Genomic DNA, 22,976 nt, shown 5'->3' with positions numbered 1-22,976 from the left:
TATAGTGGGATAAAAAGAAGGACAAACTAGACTCACTGTCATAAAAACATAAAACACACACTTGTTTTGTAGTTATGGTGTTTAGTAGTTATGGTGTTTAGCGTAGTTTCAGAGCGTAACACCATTCGTGGTAAAACTGTTTGAGCAAGGTTGTATTGTGCCCCTGTAAAGAAAAGAGATGCTTCATGCATGTAAGTATTCACAACATACTGTTTAGATGGGGTTGAATAAGCTTCATGAGCCAAACGTCATGGTCTGGTATGCTATTTAGCACCTGTTTGGAGAAAAACGATATTCAAGTCCCTATTCTACTTACATTAGCGTCGTGGAGACAGTAGCCGCTCTTTACCCCCTACTACTCACGATTTCAGCAAGGAAATTCCTCCCGATCGACCCCTCCGTGGCTCCGGTTATTATGCCAAATGGAGTCCAAGGTACGGGTTTTTATATCCTTGCCCGAGGTAGGGTTAATTGGACGATTGGTTAATTGGTGTTTCCTTTATGCTCATATAAGGATTTATGCCGGTTCTGCTCGCGACTCTCTAGGTAAGCGTGTTTGGTTCACGCATGCGCACGTTTACTCCCTTGTTTCAGTTTGATGCGCGCATGCGTTTTCATCGCGGTAGGATCGCTTTATCGCTTGCCGCTTGGAAGGGCAGTGTTGCGAAACGACGCATGCGTTTCTAAACGTGCCTATTGAAATCCTGCTGCAGTTATGTTGTCTGTATGCGTTCGAAAGAGGGGTGGTTGAGCAAAAAAAGGTGCTCTGCTGTTTTTCACACATGAGATCAGCTGTCTCCTCTTGGTGAAAAAATAGTGGCTCCCTAAAAAAAAGTGCGGCAGGTTTCAATGATATTTATGAGAATAAAGCCTGATAGGGTCTTGGCAATATGTCTGTGTGCATTCAGCTGGTATCTCCTATGGTCCGTGAGAGCAGTAGGGAATCTCGAGTGAAACTGTCTAGGTTAACTGACCCCAGGGAATATTATCATTCAGGCCAACGGTGCTCGTCCCTAGTCTAAAAACCCATCTTTGCTCTTTCTCAGAGTCCTTGTTCTGACGATAGCTGTTCAACTACTGTCCATTTGATGTCATTGACACAATGTTCACTTTCCAAGAAGTGGGTGGCCATTTTCGTTGTTATCTTTCTGCACCAGATGTTGCTCTTGTGCTCACCAATTCGCACTTTCACTGGTCTTTTGGTCATACCAATGTATTCCAAATTACAAGGGCAGGTAATCATGTAAATGACATTCTTGCTATTACAGTTAGATAGTTTTCGTTGCTCCCATTTGGTTCCATTGGCAAAGATCAAGTGTTTACTTTTCCGAGTGAGATGACAGCTCGCACAATTACCACATGGGTAGGTACCTCCTAGACCATGTTGCGAGAGTTGTAGTTGTTGTTGTTGTTGTTTCGGGCGTGTATGCGATGATGAAGCATGACACCAAGGGGCCTGTTGGTTTTTTGAGGGGACATAAAAACAAGGAAGGTGTTCCCCAACTGTGGAGGATACACCCAATACACGAAGAGTCGATTCTGTTTTTTTATTTACATATGTTTAGGGAGAACGAATCCATTTTGATTTTCTCTCTCTCCCCTTTTAGTTGTTGATAGTATATAAGCAGCGCACAGCTGCGGAAGTTCCCCTATTCCCACTAGTAACACTGACTCACCACATTAAAACACACACATAAGTCTCAAACACACACCAACAGCACGATGGAGTCTGAACATGGACTCACGTTTGCCGAGGAGGTAATTGACGAAATTCTGGCGGCAGTCAACCCTTTTGAAGGCCTTAGCAGCACAGATCCGGGACCGAGTGTGGCGGATTGGGATGAGCTGATGAATCTTAGAAGAACCCAGATCAAAACAGCTGTCCATGGCCTCCTTATGACTGAATATCTGCGAAATAAGATTGCACCACAAGGGTTATTGGTTAAGAATTAACCTTTTATTTTCCAATCAGACAAGGTTTTCAAAAAGGAATGGTCACTAATCTTGTGGCACTGCACACGGGATTGGTTAGTACTAATCATAAAAACAGCCAAACGGATCACGCAGGAGTTGAAAATTGACATCCAAAAAATTGAGGTACAACTAAAGACATACATAAAACCTGCCGAACTGAAAAAGAGACTGGATGAGTTAAATCAACAGATGTCAGATTTTGAAGCCACACTCAAACAAAGTAAATAAAAAAAAAACTGGGGATAGACAAAGATCGCTTTACCCCGGAGACTGCGTACCCTTACACGAAGGATGACTACGTCCCCCGCAACGTTAATAGCGACATTGACAGCGACGGTTCGGATACCGGATCATCGGGGTCAAGTACAAGCAGTAACCCAAGGTATAATGGCACACAGAGACAAAGAGGCCAACAACACCCAGGACAAAGAGGATGGAGGGGTTACCAACCGCAACCTTTCTACTCCCAATACGGGGGACCAACCCTTTCCCACCATATAACTACGGCCCGCCACCACCAGGCCAGATGTACCAACAATGGGGGAATGTGTTCGATAATGGGTTTTACCAGAACCTGCCTTTTTTATCGTCACGCCCTGGACCGCGCCGCGGCCGAAAGAGAAAAGGATACACAGTGTTGTGGCAGAACCCGATCCAAACGGACCCACGGATGAACACTAGGAGCATGACGGGGGCCCTACCAGAGAACCCATCGACCAGCCGGAGGGGGACCTAGTAATAAATATCACCCCATGGGAACTAACTGACACTCAGAAGGATGTCCTGACAAAGGATTGGGTTTCGTCCCCACTAATAAACTGGACCTATTCAAATATCACACGGAAGTACATGAATTCATCCGTAAAATCAAATTACAGGTCTTTTTTAAGGGGAAAGAAAAACTCACGGAAACTGACACAGGCTTAAGAACAAAATCCACTTTTGTCCCACCAGACAATACTCTACCCATTGAGGTTCAAGCCTATGAAAATGCTGTTATGACCGAACTAAAAGAAATGGACAGAAAAAATCGCCAGGTCTTCCATAATACCAGCCGCCACAAACATGAAACCATTCGTGAGTTGGCCAACAATCAAGACATAACCATCAAGCCCGCTGATAAAGGGGGAGCGATAGTAATTCAGACTACAGCAGCCTAAAAAGAGAGTGCCTCAGGTTGTTATCAGACCAACGTAATTATACGATCCTACCCCAAGATCCAACAGAATCAATCAGGATCACCATCGGATGCATGGTAGAGGAGGCCCTAGCACACAATTGGCTATCAAAAAAGGAGGCTGAATTTTTTGTCCAAAAAACACCGAAGACACCCTATTTCTACTGCATCCCCAAAATTCATAAAAATCTGGAAAACCCGCCCGGCAGACCGATTGTCTCAGGGATAGGCTCCATCCTTGAGCCCCTGTCAAAATTCTCGGATGCCTTTTTACGCCCTTTAGTACAAGGGACGGATACCTACATAAAGGACACCAAATCGGTTCTGCAACATTTACAAGACCTCAACTTCGATCCAGACAGCCAACTGTTGCTTAGTCTAGACGTTGAAAGCCTGTACACTAGCCTCCCTCATGGTGAAACCATATCTATCATTGATGAGGTCCTGTACAGTGCCAACTGGAAATACCAGACCCCAAGAGGCGTGGTAATGGAGTGCATCACGCTGGCATTAACTAAAAAAATTTTTGAGTTTGAGGGAACCCTCTACCTCCAACGCCACGGCACCAGCATGGGCAGTACATTCGCGCCGAGCCTGGCGGGTCTGTATGTGCACCATTTAGAAAGCACAAAAATCCTACACACCAACAACCCATACAGATATCACATCAACTCCTGGAGGAGGTACATAGACGATGTGCTTGTGATATGGCAGGGTAACCGAGAATCTGTATCAGAGTTCATGGAATGGCTGAACCTGCAGAACCATTTCCTGAAATTCACCCATACAGTTTCAAGGGAGACACTGGTATTTCTTGATCTGAACATTTTTCCCAGGGATGGCAAACTACAAACCACTACCCACTTCAAAACAACCGCAAGGAACGGTCTCCTCCGTTATGACAGCTTCCACCCACGGTATTCACGAACGAATTTACCGCATGGCCAATTTTTACGGTTGAGACGAAACTGTACCCAGATCCAAGATTACAAGGCACAAGCACAAGACTTGAAAAACAAACTACAGAAAAGACAGTATCCGGAGAGGATCATTAACAATGCCATGAAGAGGGCAAGAAACAACCACCGGGAAGCATTACTAGAAAACAAAATCCAGACCAATGAGGTAGCCACCAGACCAATCTGCGTGACTACTTACAGCTCCCAAACTAATGAAGTGTCCAAACTCCTGAACAAACATTGGCGAATCCTGACGAGTGGCACCTTAAACATTGAGAAACCACTATTTGCCCACAAACGAGGCAAAAATCTCAAGGACATGCTGGTGCATACACGCTCGAAACAACAACAACTGCAACTCTCGCAACATGGTCTAGGAGGTCACTACCCATGTGGTAATTGTGCGAGCTGTCATCTCACTCGGAAAAGTAAACACTTGATCTTTGCCAATGGAACCAAATGGGAGCAACGAAAACTAACTAACTGTAACAGCAAGAATGTCATTTACATGATTACCTGCCCTTGTAATTTGGAATACATTGGTATGACCAAAAGACCAGTGAAAGTGCGAATTGCTGAGCACAAGAGCAACATCCGGTGCAGAAAGATAACAACGAAAATGGCCACCCACTTCTTGGAAAGTGAACATTGTGTCAATGACATCAAATGGACAGTAGTTGAACAGCTATCGTCAGAACAAGGACTCTGAGAAAGAGCAAAGATGGGTTTTTAGACTAGGGACGAGCACCGTTGGCCTGAATGATAATATTCCCTGGGGTCAGTTAACCTAGACAGTTTCCCTCGAGATTCCCTACTGCTCTCACGGACCATAGGAGATACCAGCTGAATGCACACAGACATATTGCCAAGACCCTATTAGGCTTTATTCTCATAAATATCATTGAAACCTGCCGCACTTCTTTTTAGGGAGCCACTATTTTTTCACCAAGAGGAGACAGCTGATCTCATGTGTGAAAAACAGCAGAGCACCTTTTTTTGCTCAACCACCCCTCTTTCGAACGCATACAGACAACATAACTGCAGCAGGATTTCAATAGGCACGTTTAGAAACACATGCGTCGTTTCGCAACACTGCACTTCCAAGCGGCAAGCGATAAAGCGATCCTACCGCGATGAAAACGCATGCGCGCATCAAACTGAAACAAGGGAGTAAACGTGCGCATGCGCGAACCGAACACGCTTACCTAGAGAGTCGCGAGCAGAACCGGTATAAATCCTTATAGGAGCATAAAGGAAACACCAATTAACCAATCGTCCAATTAACCCTACCTCGGGCAAGGATATAAAAACCCGTACCTTGGACTCCATTTGGCATAATCACCGGAGCCACAGAGGGGTCGATCGGGAGGAATTTCCTTGCTGAAATCGTGAGTAGTAGGGGGTAAAGAGCGGCTACTGTCTCCACGACGCTAATGTAAGTAGAGTAGGGACTTGAATATCGTTTTTTTCCAAACAGGTGCTAAATAGCATACCAGACCCTGACGTTTGGCTCATGAAGCTTATTCAACCCCATCTAAACAGTATGTTGTGAATACTTACATGCATGAATCATCTCTTTTCTTTACAGGGGCACAATACAACCTTGCTCAAACAGTTTTACCACGAATGGTGTTACGCTCTGAAACTACACCAAACACCATAACTACAAAACAAGTGTGCGTTTTATGTTTTTATGTCAGTGAGTCTAGTTTGTCCTTGTTTTTATCCCACTATAGGCACAATTAGCACCTGTAGTTATAGTACTGACCGCAAGTTTGTCACCTGTAACCACTGGTCACTTTACCCATGGATGTGGAGAAGTAGACTACCAGAAAAAAAAAATTCTCTTTTCCTTTACAGGTTGACTAAAAAACGACGTTTTGTTAGGTACATTGTTTTACCTGCACTGTAATTCTCACTTTTTGTTGGCAAATCTGATAAAGGTTAGAGAAACCTGAGTAAGGTGGGGATTTGTGCACCCCGTCCTGAAGAAGGTGTCTTTACACCGAAACATGTCGACGCACACCGAGAGGAGGTAATGCACATTGTCCGCATGGTAACCTCCCACACTTTAATTTTAACAGCACCAGCCCGGGGGTTTATTAAATATTTTTTAGTCACCCTACAAGCCAGGTCCTTTTTAACCTTCACTTAGTTCTAAACCCCACCTTACACTCACATAAATTAAAACCCCTCATCCGCACCACACATAGTCTACCAAGTGCTCCCACGTATCCGTAGGTCGCAGCACGCCGTACCCCGTAGAGGGGTACGATGACCCCGATGATGAAGCATGACACCAAGGGATCTGTTGGTGTGTGAGGGGACCTAAAAACAAGGAATGCGTTCCCCAACTGTGGAGGATACACCCAATACATGAAGAGTGGATTCTGTTTGTTTATTTACATATGTTTAGGGAGAACAAATCCATTTCGATTTTCTCGCTCTCCCCTTTTTGTTGTTGATAGAAGATCAAGAATGACCAGGATCAAGTCATCCTAGTGGCTCCAGATTGGGCCAGAACAGTGTAGTACCCAGAACGTCTGAGCCTCAGCATCCGTCTTCCATCCAGGCAGCATCTGCAGGAGGGTCTTCTCTCACAGGCCAGGGTCTTTCATCCGGGTCTGCGCAATCTTCACCTGCAGGCATGGAGATTGAGCAGAAGCCATTGATCTCCTTCAGCCTTCTTCCTGAAGCCATCAATGTGATCCTGGAAGCCAAGCCTCTGTCGATGAAATCAGTTTATTCCGAACACTGTGATAAGGAGGTGACTTGGTGTGACCAGATGTTGCAGGCCAAATGTATTGCTGTTTGTTTTGTCTTTGCTGTGGGCACAGTTAAAGGTTAAGTGTCAGCCCTTTGAGCCTTTTTCCATTTGTTGGAAGAGCCGTGCTTGTTCAATTCACCCCTTGTGATGCATTTTTGAAAAGGTTTACAACATATGTTTTTGACAAAAACATTTATGATCCCAGAGTGGGACTTGAATTTTCTCCTCACATGACTCATGTGTACCCCTTTTGAGCCAAAGCACAGTTCTCCAATGCGCCTCCTCACATTAAAAAACAAATTTCCGTTTCCGAGAACATTTGCACGCTGTGTGAGTGAGCTTCATGCCCTCTCAGTCAAGCCTTATTATACAACCTTTTTTCCGGACAAACTGCTGTTTCCTACAGAATGTGATGACGCCTTTTCACATCAGCAAGTCATCACTCTTCTGACCTTTGTGATGCCTCATCCTTTGAAACAGGAAAAAGACTGTACAGCTTGTACCCTAAGAGAACACTGAGGTTTTACATCAATTATACCACAGAACATTGGGTGGACGATCATCTGTTTTTCTGGCTGCCTCATCCAAAGGATGAAATGGCGTTGCAGAAACAGGCCTTCTTCCTATGGATAGTTCTCTATATTAAGATACGCTATACTTTAGCTAAGAAGCAGCCTCCAGAAGACCTATTGGGTCATTCCAAGGGAGCAAAGGCTGCAGCAACTGCAAAGTGCCTGTCCTGAATATATGTCACGCTGCTACATGGGCATCAGTGCAACAATTCATGATGGGGGCCTGGCCAAGCAGGCTACGATGGTGGATGTGCCGAGCTGAGGCTCCGACACCAGGCACGAATCTCGCCGGGCTACACCGCTCCGAAGCAGCTGAAAACACGGCTACAGCCACTGGAACGTTGCAGGAAACATATACTGAGCTCCCTACCTTAGAGTCTTTGTAAATCAGTGCTAACACGCGCACCGAGCTGGGATGGCCCCCGAGCCAAGATGGCAGCCGCCAAACTCTGAAGGTGGCGATCACCCATACGAACCGCCAGATAAGCTCCTGACACGGCACCTAGAGAGAACAACAAGTTCACCATGGAATCAGTTGCTGTGATTGAAACCGGAGGAGAACAAGCGCACAATCAACGGAAACACGCAAGCTGCTGCCCGACACTCTGGTCCTCCCTTCCCCCATGACCGGCAACGACACGGAAGGGGGTATGGACCACCATGGGGAGCAGAACGGCACATCTGAGTACGGGGTGCCCCCGGCATCATCCCACTGAGCTGCAGCGACATTCCTCAAGAGCCCAGTAAGTGAATGCTGATACAAGCGCTAAACAGAGACAGACCCGTAACTGAAATGGCGGCCGCGCCATGATGCACTGACAACTCCGTAGATGGCACTCATCCCTGGGAGCCCCCAGATAGGCCCCTGCTGCTACACTCGGACTGAGAAGTAATTTTACTGTAGACCCAGTGGTGAGTAGCGGTAGAGAAAAAGGCAACCGCTGATGTAGGGTAGGTGCTACTGAACCGGCACCCAACGCAACCATACTAGGGTGTGGGACATCAGCCAGGACTAGTCGAGGGACACTATTCCCCCGTGGGTAGAGTACTCCTTTTATGTAGGACAATCTACGAATCGAGTTTTGAACCATCAGAGCACAAATAGTAGTCATATGGTTGTATATTTAGTACATTTACTCCTAGTAGGTTACCTTCTTCTTTGGAACCCCACCTTTCACGTGTACCATTACACCTTACTCTAGGTCCTGAAGAAACGCCATTGATGCAATAGCGGACGTACTAGGAGTGAAACATGTCGACCTTTTAGCAGTTACTTGGGAACATTAAGCCCCACAGTAACCCACCAACTCGTGTTGTTGTTTATCCTACCAAGGGTACCACGCTATTAAAAGTCTCCCAGTGGATACCCTTAGGTATTTTAATATTTTTGCTTATCTTCACAGCACGTACTTCACTCCTCCCTCCCAGGTTCTAGCCCGCATACCCGCATTCAGCAGTCGACTTTTCTCTCAAAATATCTCCGTGAAAGTGACCCTTTCAATAGGTGTCTCTTCGGGCATTGCAACGCCGACCCGACGAGGAGCATAAGCCTGGTGATGAAACATGACTCCCTTTGTGAAGTGTGAGGGCTAACAAAAGAGGCAATACCTTACCCTCCCCTTCGGGGCTCGTTCCTTGAGACCAGGGATGCACATCTGCCTCTCTTTTCCTTCCTTCTTTTTTCTTTTCTCTTAAATCCCTTTTTTCACTCCTACTCTCCCTACTTGATGAGTAGGTGATAATTCACACCCTACTCTTGGAACAGTGTCCCCCCTTGATATATATCTATTTTTGGAGCACGTACACTGGACTTCAATAGGCTCCTGGCCCCCCCCCTCTTTTTGACTTGGAGAAAAACTAGCCAGCATCTGTAATCAACACACAAAGGCCCACCTGACATTCTGCCCCTCCCCCCACAACCGGCAGCGATACTAAGAGACGTGGGGAGTGCCATGTATCAAGGAACTGTACACCTGAGCACGGAGTGCTTGCGCAGCCATCCCGGTGAGCGGCAGTGACATACGGGGAACTAAAGACATTGATAGGCACCCCGGGAGGGTGCCTTTGGCATTCACGCAGCATACCAGAGCTCTCAGGCGCACAGGACCAGACGCCTGCGGATTTCCCCCACTACTCCAAACAGCTCGACTGAAATCAGCAAACACTGGCCACAGCCCCGGGGTATAGATGGGTGAAACCAGGGCATAATAAAGCGCCCAGAGATCCTCCACATGACAGCGCGCAACCGAACAGAACAAAGCTCTCCCCCCGTTGTGCCTACCACTGCTTGACAAGAGTCAAGGACCCCAAATACTCTTCAAACCTCTCCTCAGATTTTGCGCAAAACCTAAGTACATAAGACACAGGAGACTGGAAACTGTGCCTGCACACCTTCAATGTCCTTGCACCTAGGAGCTTTCTTGGATCGGGTGGACTATGGGGAGAAGATTAGTGGCCAGATAAATGCACTTCCATCCGAAAATAACGCCCGTCTTCTAAGTCCAGGTCAGAGCTTCATGGTACAATCGACCTCCCACCCTGAGTTGAAGCACCGACCTTTTCAGCAACAAATCTAACAGCATGGGCAAACATCTCGCCAATGCAAGCTCAGCTACACCAGTGACAGCACAAGATAATTTCACAGGTACTAAAATGCCACAGAAGGATGCAATAGTTCCTCCAGAGCTGACCCTCTCCGAAAAGATGGATAAAGTATTGGACGCTATCCAGCACTCTAGAGTATCAAAGGAGAAGCGATTTGGCACCGTGACTACAGATCTTAGCTTGCTCAGGGATGATCACCGTAAGCTTCCAGAGAGGGTATCAGACGGAGAGAAAAAAGTCACCACCATGCAATCTTCAGTCAAGATGTACCAAGAGACTTTGCAGACAATACTGGGCCGGATGACAACTATGGAGGTACGCATAGATGACCGCGAAGGTTGCTCGAGGCGCTGTAGTATCTGGGTCTTGGGGCATCCAGAAGACGTTGAAGGCACCTATCACATCGCATACATAGAGACCTGGATTGTCATTCCTGCCTGCCACAGACTGTATATTGTTCTTCTCCGTAGAGAAGGCCCACAGAGTGCCAGTCCGAATGCCTCCACCAGGATACCCACCCCGCCAGATGCCTGCTAAGTTCTTACACTGTATAAATTGGTATGCTGTGCTAAGAGCAGTCATGCGCATGGCCCTATTCAAGTTGAGAACAAACAAATAATGCTCTTCCCAGACTACTCCTAGCCAAGTTGCAGCTGCCAATGGATCAAGGGGCACTGGGAGCCCCCTCTTCCAAGACATATTTCCTTGCAGCCCAGTTACAATGGATGTCGCGATGGACAGCAGGCTGAGCGCTAGGAGAAAGCCACTCAAACGAGGGACCAATTTCAGCCCCAACTATTCACCGCATGCTTCTACCAGGAGCTAAACCCATGCGGGACTGCCCGCTCCAATTAACAGAAGTGCATACATGCTTGAAGCGCGTGCATAGAATGACACGTGTGGCCCCTATGTACTCCCCCTTCCCAGAGGCCAAGCTCACTATAAGCACACGCTGTACACCTGTGGACCGAGCACTCAAACACGGAAGCAGGCTTCCTGTTTGCAAATGTCCAACTGCAGTCATTTGCAGAACTTGCAGCTGATAGGGACCTCCAAAAGGGGCAGTTTATCATACATAGGCAGCTGCTGGCCGATTGCCGCAGAATCTGGCACACAATAGACTAGGAACCACCCATGCACCCAGTCCTGCATGCAATCCTGCAGATGGGCCCCAGGCGATACTTAGTGGCATGACTGTATAAAGCAAGCCAATCGCTGGGTGCTATCACCCGTACCCCACTTCGTGAAAAATGGGAGGTGGAGTTTCAAAGGCCCCTCCATGACAAAGAATGTGAACGGGCCCTAGAATTTCCTAAAAAGGTGTTGCGTAACTACCGCTTCAAAAACATACAATATTTTATATTGCACCGTGCATACCTGACACCAGAAACTCTCCAAATCTATTACTCAAACACGCAATTTACTTGCCCTCGGTGCCCGGAATCCAGAGCATCCTTTCTCCATATGTTCTGGAGCTGCCCGACACTCCAGACCTACTGGATGACGACACATAATACATTACTCGAGGTAACTGGGCTTACAGGTATTAACACATGGGAGGCCTGTGCGCTGGGCATAGCCTGGCGTTGGAAACACCAAAAAGTGGAGACTCGATTCGCATCCCTAGCTATCCTATTGACCAAGAGAAGCATAGCTATGCCCTGTAGGACACCAGTGGGACCACCGCTGGCGGCTTGGAGGGGATCAGTTACCAAATGGGGAGCATCGGAAGAAGAGGCGCTCAAGCTCGAAGTAATCCGAGGCACTCGCAACTCCACATATCTATGCAAGCGGCGACACTTCTTCACACTTCAAACACTTTCAAACAGGAATTAGCGAATACATCACCTACATGCACCACCCCGTCCCTCTCTCAAACCACGTGTGAAGAGGTGGCCCTGATGACCACAATATGTAGAGTGCGGACATCGACTAAACAGGAGTCCTAATCCTCATGGCCAATTCTGCCCCCCCCACCCCAAATCCCGATCTATAATGTCTAGGTACTGAAATCAATCAAATAGCCCACCTGCCCCTAATACACAGCAACTCCTCCTATACAGTGTATCCCAGTTGTAGTTACCCTTGTTGAAGTATTATATCCCCCATTAAGATACACTGAGTCGTATCCTCTACGATCAGCATTGCTGATAAACACCATAACTATGGAACATTATACAGGCAAAGGCCTTTATTGTCTTACACCCGTTTTATTTATTTATTTATTTATTTATTTATTTATTTGCGGGTTTGTATTGCGCTCGAATCGACTCCCGGAGGAGTATCTCTGCGTCCTAGGAACACAGCAAGACACAGTCAGAGGGGAACCAGATGAAAATGGACTCGTTTTGAAACAAAGGTTTTGAGTTGCTTTCTAAACAGCAGATGTTCTGAGCACTGCCTGAGAGCTAGAAGGAGCTTGTTCCATAGCGATGGCCTAACCACACATAGAGCTCTGCCTCCGTGCCTGGCCTTCTTCGCACGGGGCACACATAATAGGAATTGGTTGCTTGACCTAAGGGAGCGTGCAGGAGCGTAGGGTATAAATTTATTTTTCAGATATGCAGGACCTAGTCCGTTTAAGCTCTTGTGAATTAGACAATATGTCTTAAACTTCGTCCTCTGCCGGACAGACAGCCAACGCAGTTTGTCCAGGAGAGGTTTGGACGCAGTTCGGGCGGGGGGGGGGGGGGTGTTCAAGACCAGGCGGGCCGCAGTATTCTGGATCACTTGGAGTTTACAGATAGTAGCAAGCCGTTACAGTAATCAATACGGCTAAGGACAAGGGCCTGTACCAATGTTTTCCTGATGGAGTCTGGAAGTATAGGGAAGACTTTGCGTAATAGGCTTATCACGTGGAAGCACGTGCCCACGATATAATTGCTATGTTGTTTCAGTGAACGCTCCTGATCTAGGCGGACTCCTAAGTTCTTTACGATCTGTTTGGGTTCAGGGACTGGTCCCAGATCATGTGGCCACCAATCTGGGGTCCAGAGGATTTTTGCCTCCCCGAACAACATGAGTTCGGTCTTGCTTACATTACACTGCAGGCAGTTTGATGACATCCACTGAGCCACAGCTTTCATGCCCTGAGAAAAGGAGTTTTTAACCTCCGTGGTGAGAGATTTAAAGGGAAAAAGGAGCAGTGTGTCATCCGCGTAAGACACGGATGAAACCATATGCTCGCATAATTCCAGCCAGGGGTGCCACGTAGATGTTAAAGAGAGTCGGGATCAAACAAGAGCCCTGTGGCACCCCTTTAGAAATCTCTACCTCCACCGAGCGATAGGCACCCATGGTGACGCATTGGGTGCGGTTGGATAAGAAGCTCCTTAGCCAGGTAAGAGCCTTGTTCTCTAGACCGGTGTTTGCCAGTCGATTTGTCAAGGTGTTGTGTGACACAGTGTCGAACACCGCCGACAGGTCTAGTAGTACCAGGATGACTGAGTGGCCTCTATCCTGATACATATGTAGGTCGTCTGTGACTGACATCAGGGTTGACTCTGTGCTGTGTTTGGGCCTAAAACCGGATTGTGAGTAATCCAGCCCTCTTGCCTGTTCAATATCGAGGGATAGGTGGCGATTCACATGTTTTTCAGTGAGTTTTCCTAGGAATGGTAGCAGGGATATCAGTCTAAGATTGGACAGGTCTGTCCATGGAATTGTGGAGTTTTTCCTAATGGGTCTTACCAGAGCCTTTTTCCACCCCCTGGGAACCTCACCTGTGCTCAGGGAAAGATTTACCAATCTCTGAATCCCAGGACCTAGTTCTTTACCAAGCATAGGCATAATTCTTGCTGGGATAGTGTCATCTGGACACCCGCTCTTGATTTGCGTGGTTAAAGATACAACCTCTTCTAATGAGATAGGAGGAAATATGCCTAGGGAGTGTGTGGTAGGGTTAGGTTCTTCCTTAATTTGTGGTTGGGAATTATCTCCACAAAAGGACAGGTTGGAGCTAATGATTTTCTCATAGATCCCATTTATTTATTTATTTATTTTTTATTTCACGGTTTCTTCAGTATCAGTACTACAACAACTATTGATAATGCTTGATATTGATACAACGACACACTGAATTGCATGCAGAAACTTTACTGTGTACTTTTAATGACCATCTATAGTGTTTGGAATCTGTATACAACAAAATGTCAATAAAAAGAAGTTACACACAAATCAGTGCAACAATTCACCAGCACTATATGCCTTGACATTCGGATCCAACAGCAAGGACATTTCGCTTATTCTGGCCTACAGAACTTTTTTATCTGAGCTACTCCACAGACTTACCACCTTGGGAGGCACTGTTTTGGTATCTCTTCATAAAAGGCGAGGAATCTGCAATTAGATATATCTATCAGAAGAATGATACTTGCCTTCTGTAGTGCTTTCTGGTGGGTACTCTAGCTCACCACAGTTTCCTCGCTGCCCTCCCACCTCCCCATTCAGTGGACTGATCGCCTTTTCCATCTGCAAATATCCAAATTTTTGAATCTGTACATTGGCTGTTCCAACCTGCTTTTGGGCTCCACGTCTGAGGACGCAGACAAGCATATCAAAGCAACTGACATAAATGCTCATGAGTGACACTTATATGCGCTTACCGGCTCGCAGGTGCTTTGCTTTTTTAGTTTTTTCTGATCTTGTAGAATAAAAACCTTTTTAGGGGTTCACTGATACACCTGGTCCTTAAACCAACAAAGAAGAGAGTGGCACAGAAGCTGTAATTTCAAAAAGAAGTATTTATTAACCTCACATGAGGGAGACTGTGTCATACAGTACACTCAGGCCGCTATATGAGACAGTCTAAGGCAGTGTTCTTCAATCTGTGGGGCGGGCCCCCCTGGGGGGGCGCGACACCTTCCCAGGGGGGGCGCGCACTCCACTTCAATCTGACCTTTGTGCCCTCTAATCGTCGTCTGCCCGTGCAAGTCTTCTTGAAGCATTCCGGTATGTGTAAGGGGGAGGGAGGGGAGATCGATGGGGCAGGAGGTGCCCGTTCTTTTGTTATGTTAACTCTCCCAGGAGGGGGGTAATCACAGAGCTGACAGCTTCAGCTGCAGCGGGACACGCTTTTGGTTTTAGCAGAGGAGACCCCTAGCCTCCCACTGCACCTGAAGCATGTCATCTCTGTGAATTAACCCCCTCCTGGGAGAGTTAGCTCTTCCCAGAACGGAGACAAAGTTTCCAGGGACATAATGCTCCGTTTGCTACCTCTTGTATTTGTTTGCTCATGATTGGCACTTTTGCCTCATGTAATTTAGCGTTTGCTTTTGTAATTTGTTCACTTGTAATGTTCTCATGTATCAGGTCTGTTCCTATTGTGACCCCTTCGGGTAAAGTCTGCGCTATATAAAAACGCATAAATAAATAAATAAATAAATAAAGGGGTTGGGTGGGGGGGACTGAAAGAGCCAGCTCTATTCTACAGAGTCTTGCCCTCATGACCTTGAATCCTTTTTAAACACAATGTTGTAAATATCGTTTTTAATCATTCATTTTTAATGTGTAAAAGTCTATTACATACATTTTGCAGACAAAATGTGTTTATGGGTCATGCGACTTCCATATAAAAAGTTTATTTTAGATCAATACATGACCTCACATATGAGAAATAGAGGTGGTGACACATTATTTACAGTAATATTAGTGAACTGCTGTTGTGTTACATACTGAAAACACACATCACTGTCCCTGAATATCCGATGTACACACATTTAGTATTTGACCAAAGAAGGCATGAAAGAGCTGAGACTAGATCATAAAATCAAAGCTGGTCCGAACAGGGGCCCCAAAAATACATTTGGCCCACAGGCCCAAAAATCCTTAAAACGTCCCTGAAAGTTTATTTTGAAATTACACAGGCAGGCACGCACAATGCCAGCCAGCCATGTGTTTAAACAGCTTTCAAATTCCTAAATATGATTATAAATAAGTAGTATGTCCCCCTTCTTTTTGTTGATTCATTTGTAATGTGCCTTTTCTATCTTTGTTCCCTTTTATTATCAGTCATGGATCATTCATGCAGCTCTAGAAAACAATTAAAAGTTCTTTCTATTTATATTTGCTGTTCAAAGTATGCACAGACAAGTGCTGAAAATACAGCTTTAGATGACTGCTTATTTGTATACCATCTGTGACATCAAAATAATGAGCTGGCAACCGTAATCATAAGACTGGAAGTTTGTTGAGGGATCAGCACATTATTTATTTCCTCCACCCTGATTCCTGGTTACTGCCATAATATCAATAGTTTAACACATTTGAAATCCTACGCTGCCGTCAATAATATGCTGAGTTACTTCAAGTGTCTGGGAATGCACCCTGCATTCAGACCACTCACTCCTCATTCTCGCCCTTCACTTTCACTCTCACCAAGCACTCACACTAACCCCAATGCACTCACGCCATTCACCCACTTACCCTCCCACTCACAGCGATCACAATGCACTCACACTGATCACTATGCACTCACACCATTCACCCGCTCACCCTGCACTCACACTGATCACCATGTTCTCACACCATTCACCCACTCACCCTGCACTCACAGTGATCACTCTGCACTCATAATGCACTTGCGCTTTTCACCCTGTACCTCAGCCTGTGGTCACACAAGCACACTACTCAACCTGCACTCATGACACTTCACTCACCTGTCCCCCTCACTGTTCAATCTGTAATCTCACTCCAGTAAGCCCACCACTAACCATACATTCATTCGTCCCACTCTGCACTAACATGCACCCCCAATTTTATCTTGGAAAGTGGTGTATTGAGCTGTGTAATAAGCCTCTGTCCTTTCACCAAACCCACCTACTCACAAACCTGCAGTTTACTAAGCACTCTTATTGCATTGAATGTTATTCGCTGAATATGCCCGGAATGTGCGCGTGGCGGTCGAGTCCAGAAATTTCTGTCAGGTGGTGGGGGGGCCCAACATCTAAAATAAATCAGCTGGGGGGGGCTCAACCTACAAAAGTTTGAAGACCTCTGGTCTAAGGAGTACAGAGAACAGGGGCCTTTTATGGCCAGTTTATTGCTGAGATAGCATGAAGACTCACAAAGAGGCAGTACAAGTGTGCACACAAATACATATAGGGATACATAAGAATTGCTTAGTCAACAGAGTGGGAGGAGAGACTAAACTGCTTACATCAGTAAGAATAGTCTGACGGTTACACATTAGGACAGGAGTATTGGCAGCTACAGGTCTTTCTGAGCATGTGCAAGGCTCTGGAAGAGGGAGAAAGCACATGGCGAGCACATGGCTAACTAAAATGGTACAAAATGGCTGCCAAGAACAAAATGGCTTTAGCTCATGCCAATAGCGATTCTTGCAAACTTTAACAATCAATAGTATGGCACCAGGGATAATCACAAGGTGAGGACTCTGTGATTAGATGGAGTATCCACCAATAAGAGCATTGTTAATTTAGTAACCTGTTTTTGTTGTAGCGTAATTTGCCAACACCGGAACATACTCAGCAGCACCTGTAACTTGTCTCCTTTCCGTTTAGAGCTCCCGTCCTCTGGAAATCCCTTCCTCTCCACATTCGCGCCAAACCGGATCATGAGACCTTTAGACGGCATGTGAAAACATGGCTCTTCTCTTAGACCTTACCCCTGCTTAAGTTCTCTGCTCTATTCTGCTTCAGCGCTGGGACGCCTTTTTGCAGTGGCAGCCATGCGCTTTATAAATAGTCTAATCTAAGCAGCAACCTTCAGGTGGAAGGAGGGAGTTTCTTATGTTCACTTCCAGCCAGAAACAACACAAGTTCTTCACTCAAAGGGCCATCAGCCTTCTTTTGTCAGAATCTCAGGTTTCCTGCACACAGGTGTATGATATTTACTGTAATGTGTGAAGTCAGTAGTAATGTGCTCCACTTTGGAATTTTCCGGTTGTGAGAGTTCATGCTTTGGCTGTCAGCCTGGCTGTTGGTGGCGTTGTTTTGGTTGATAGGGATCTGTTTGATGAAATATATACAACAAAATATAGAAATGTTATAGAACATTAATATGCAGTAATGTTATCCTATAGGAAAAACATATAGTGCATAGGGATACTTGCAATCGAGTTACAGGGTTGTTCTTCTGGACTTAAGGTAAGTAGGGGCCAATGTCTTTCAAACCACCAGCAGTTTTGGTTTACCTGCCCTGGTGCGTCCGGGTGCAGAGGTGCTGGTCGCAAGGGTAGCCTCAAAAGCTACTGATGAAGTGGCACTTTCCTGCACTTTAAACACCTTGATCCATTTCTATGTGTGCACCTTTCAACATACTGGCTTACTGATAATAACCAAGCCATTGAGCCTTTTATTAATAGAAAAATACAAACAAGAAATATTGTCTACTCCCAGAAGTATTTCAGTGTTCTGATGTACGTTTGCATGTGTGTTTATATTTCTATGAGTTCATGGTGAACATGCATCACACGGAATATAGATGATCCTTGTGTCTTGAAAGCCACGTTCGGAGTGTTTCTCTATCTAGTTCCTGTGAGGAAAGATAATGGGATCTAGTCTGAATAGCTGTGGTAAACTAGCTGTGACATGAATCCTTTTTTCTAAAAGTAAACTACCCAGAAATGTATATGGTTTTCAGTCTCTTATTTTTTTGGCCTTTTTTCCACAACTTGCTTTGACTCTGGTACCTCTTTGGGATTGGAGGGTGGGTGTTACTTCGGGGGATGTAGAAATCTGTGGGTTGGGAAAAAAATATTTTAGATTTTCCTGCTCAATCCTGGAGCTTTTACTATACTAATAAGAGAGAAAGAGAGCGAAAAGATATTTGCCGCCATTTTGAACACATTTCTACAGATGTTTCTTCATTAGTGTTACTTTGCAGTTATCAAAGTTAACTGGTTGTTACAGCTTCCCTGTAGGGAAAACTACATCTAATACAGAATTGATGGTTACTATTTTTTCAGTGTCAAATACCCTGGATTCTTCTGATATTGTTTGTATTTTGCTTGTAGGACATGAAATGCTTCAATCAGTCAAACAGCAACAGCAGTTGTTCGCTGACTTGCGAGAACAGTTTGCACGAAGGCTAGCCAGTCACCTGAACAATGTCTTTGTTCAACAGGTACTTGTTTTTAATTGAATTTGTCTTATGTGGCTGACAGTTTGCTGTGACTTTTCAAATCAAACATGTAAGATCCCTTGGTGTATTAACAAAATATGGGAAGACTATATTCCAGACACATCTACCTGTATTTTTGCTTGCTTTAATGCCGTCGATGTACTTAGTTTCCAGCACTAGCCTTTTGTTATGCTTATTTGGGTTATTTGTAATTGCATTCTCGGTGAACCCTATCTTATTGTTAATATTAAAGCTTACGCCACATTGATCTCTAGTGGTTCAAAACATGGCATCACAAATAAGTGCTGGTTGTTGTCCATTTTTTCATACACATGAGAGCTTTTTCCACCACAAAAAACAACACTTCAGAATGTGGAGATTCTATGAGCAGAGATTCTATTCAGGATCAAAAGGGGCCTTGGAGCCCGCCCCAAATTCCTGTGAAAGGAAGCCATCTACACCTGGTTCTTTGGAGAGTGGCGCCTGTCCCATTCTTAACTTCTGGCAACTGAACGAATTTCATAGGTGGCAATCCCTCTGGATGGTTTCACTACAGGAGATGCTCTTACTGGTTTCAGAGGAAGAGTTTGTGACATTTTTGGATTTGCTGGATGTGTACTTCCACATTCCCAAACACACAAAGTACTGCAAATACTTGCAATTTGATATTGCTGGTAATCTTTACCAGTTCAGAGTTTTACCATTTGGCCTTAAATGAGCCAGATGATCTTCACAAAATGCTCCAGTTGCAGCCTACCTCAGCTAACATGAACACTAGGTATTAATTTACCTGGATGATTGGTTGGTCAAATGAAAATCTCTCACTTACCTGGATGATTGGCCGGTCAAGGCAAATCTTGTCAAATGACAGTAGCTTCTGCAGAAACCACTATGAATCTGTTCCCCAGATTAAGATTACTGTTAATTAGGACAAATCTCATCTTTAATACACAACCCTTGTCCAATTTGTGGGCACAATTATGGTCACCCGCATTGGGAAGCCATTTCCTTCAGAAGAGCAAATTTACCTACTTCAATCAATGTCATTCAAATTCAAAAGAGAACTAGTATGTTCTCTTTCACTTCACTTCATGTCACTGCTAGGTATAATATCCTCCCGCATTCCTTTCATGCCATAGTGCAGGCTGTAGATGTGGCTCCTTCAGGTGGTTCTGTACTTCAGTGACTCCAGGTTTTCAGGTCCTTTGAGGCCAACAGTTAAAATTCTCCCCGATACGACACTTCTACTGATGTTGGAGGCTAAGAAGTAGTGTTGCCGTAGGACTGTACTTCAACCACAACCAATGCACTATGTAATAACAACGGATGCATCAATGGGTGGCTGGATAGCTCACTTAGGGAGATGTAGCAGCAAAAGAACACTGTTCAAAGGCATAACAAATTCTCCACATCAACATCTAGGGCCCAATGAAGAGGTTTCCAGTCATTCCTATCATGACTGTGAAAATCCCCTTTGCTGAAAAGACTGTGCACTTCTACATCATTGTTTTGTATAAATAAACTAGTATGATGTTTCCTTTGCTCTTGAAGGAAGCACAATTCTGATGGCAATTGGTGATCAAGCATTGAAGTTCCATAATCGCAGAACAACTCACCGGTGCAAGCATTTGTTGGGCAAAAACACTGAGCTGCAGATCAGCAGTCAGCACGAATGAGAGCAGAACCAAGGGCTCCTAAAATGGTCTTCCACCAGTGTGACCATCCAACCATAGATCTTTTTGTGACTCCTTTAAACAAGAATTGTTGGTTCTCAGCCAGCCAGACAGTGGCATCCGGGTTCCAGCATGCATGTGTCAGGATATTCTGTCCAGAGGAGGCCATGTTCTTCACCACAGTCCAGCTTCCCTAAGCATGTCAGAATGGCTTCTGAAAACCTGCATTTTCACTGTTACAGCTTTTTGCTTACTGTCACACAAGTTGGTACAGGCCATCGCCTTTTCAACTAACAAATTAACGTTCAAGGTGGAAAATATTTTGTGCCTTGTCTGAATCCAAAGATTTTCCCTCAGTAACTTCTAAGCCACTCTTTCCCAAACTGGGGTTCAAGGACCCCCAGGGGTCCGTGACACATTCCCAGGATGTCCGCAGGCAGCAGTTTTATAAGCACTGCAATGTTCCTTGTAGAATTAGCAGTTTTCATGTAACAATAAAAGTGTCAAGATAACACCAGTCATTAATGTACCTAGTGGAGAGAGATGAGTTTTGTCCAGTTGCAGATTTGACTTATCTAATGTAGCACATAGGGTTAATATGCCTGCTGCAAAGAATGCGTGCCATGCATTTTAAAAAACAGTATTTTATGTGCATAGGTCAGTGGGTTACTGCTTTTGTCACAGAGATTCTTTTGTTACTCTGCAGCTCATAAGAGACAATCATAATCTAGCACAGTGACCTATAAACTGTCAACAAGGAGCTGCTTACACACTGCATTGTACAAGTTAGTAACTTATGTTTTTTCCCAGTTTTTTATAATCCTAATGCTGCTAAAGGGGTTTATTTGGGTGGAAATACATTTTTTATTGTTAGTCAATGCTAACCACTGTTTTAGGTTCTGAATCCCGAGTTTGTGTTTTTCCAGACCAAGCACTCTTTAGAAATGCCTACCAGTTTGAAAGACATGTGAACCCTACACCTTGTAGTCCCCTTCGCCTTATGTAACATTTTTTCTACACTGATTTACAAGTATGATTCATTGTCTCTAAATGTCTGTGATGCAAAGTGCTCTGACAACCTACAATGGTATGAGAGATGCTATAAAACAAATGAAATACATGTGACAGATGTGCTATCGAGAGGTAAGAGGCACTGTTGAAGGGTGATAATAAAGGAAACATTGAAGAGCCCCAACATAGATTGTTGTATCCTGGTGCATAGTAAGGTCATCATTTACTATTCTTTATAAGCGAATACAATTCAATATATAATAATAAATGTGTTGTAGAAAGCACCATTGTATCCTACATTTTCTTGGGGAGAGCCTCCCAAAGCCCCCTTTGTAGTTGTCAGGCTTATTCACTGCACTTTGGTGTGCACTGTATGGGGACTGGTCTGAAAACATTTGCCAGGGCTGCTTTGGGTTTCCTGGCAGGAGCCTTGTACTGCGCAATAAAACTAACTATTTAAAAGTTAATCACGGAGATGCAGCACCAACCTTCCCAATAACATTATCAGTTTTTTGCAAACTCTCTCAATATAAAATACTAAAATCCTTAATAATTCGAGTATTTCTTTTGTGTACATGTGTGTTTATTTTTTTTATTTACTCTTTTAATGTTTGAAATTTAAATCATACAAATTGCTGGGGGTCCCCAGCTTCCAGTGGTGAGTCAGTGAGGATCCTCAGGAGTTAAAAGTTTGGGAACCACTGTTCTAAGCCATATCAGATCTTACTGTACCTTCTCAAGCCTTAACTATGTCTCCGCAAGTGTTCATCTGGCAGCTATTTCTAAAAGAAAAATGTATTCGTCAGGTTATGGGTTTCTCTTCTTGGTTAGAATCCTTAACTAGTTTTTTAAAAGGCTTTTCATAGAATACTCTACATATAGCTACTAGACAGAAATGTGGAACCTAATACAGTACTCTGTCAACTCATTTTGAGTTTATGGTCAAGGCAGACATCAAGTACACCGCGTGGAAAACACCTTGCTTTTAACCCTCACTTCCGCCTAGAGGGATAGCGAGATGCAAGCTTTCCCGGTTAAGGAACTTTTCATGTGTTTTCATAAAGACAGAATAGTACTAAGAAAAAAATCATAATTTCTTTTAAATGAACCTGTAATTCTCAGAGCTCTCTTCTGCAATCCTACCTCTGCAGCAGAAAG

The 22,976-nt window shown here is 44.8% G+C and overlaps 1 protein-coding gene across 7 annotated transcripts in view; it reads left to right on the top strand.

The window, feature by feature from the left end:
- Positions 1-22,976, top strand: part of EXOC1 (exocyst complex component 1) — a 409,496-nt gene that overhangs the window by 187,477 nt on the left and 199,043 nt on the right. For all 7 annotated transcript variants that reach the window (XM_078678171.1, XM_078678169.1, XM_078678170.1 and 4 more), the window contains one exon: positions 19,028-19,137. In XM_078678171.1, coding sequence (XP_078534297.1) covers positions 19,028-19,137 — 110 coding nt within the window. The remainder of the gene's footprint in view (positions 1-19,027; positions 19,138-22,976) is intronic.

Source organism: Lissotriton helveticus, chromosome 2_2 (genome assembly GCF_964261635.1).
Source record: "Lissotriton helveticus chromosome 2_2, aLisHel1.1, whole genome shotgun sequence".
Classification (NCBI taxonomy): domain Eukaryota; kingdom Metazoa; phylum Chordata; class Amphibia; order Caudata; family Salamandridae; genus Lissotriton; species Lissotriton helveticus.
The sequence above is the reverse complement of the archived record's forward strand: the minus strand, read 5'-3'. Positions and strand labels throughout refer to the sequence as shown.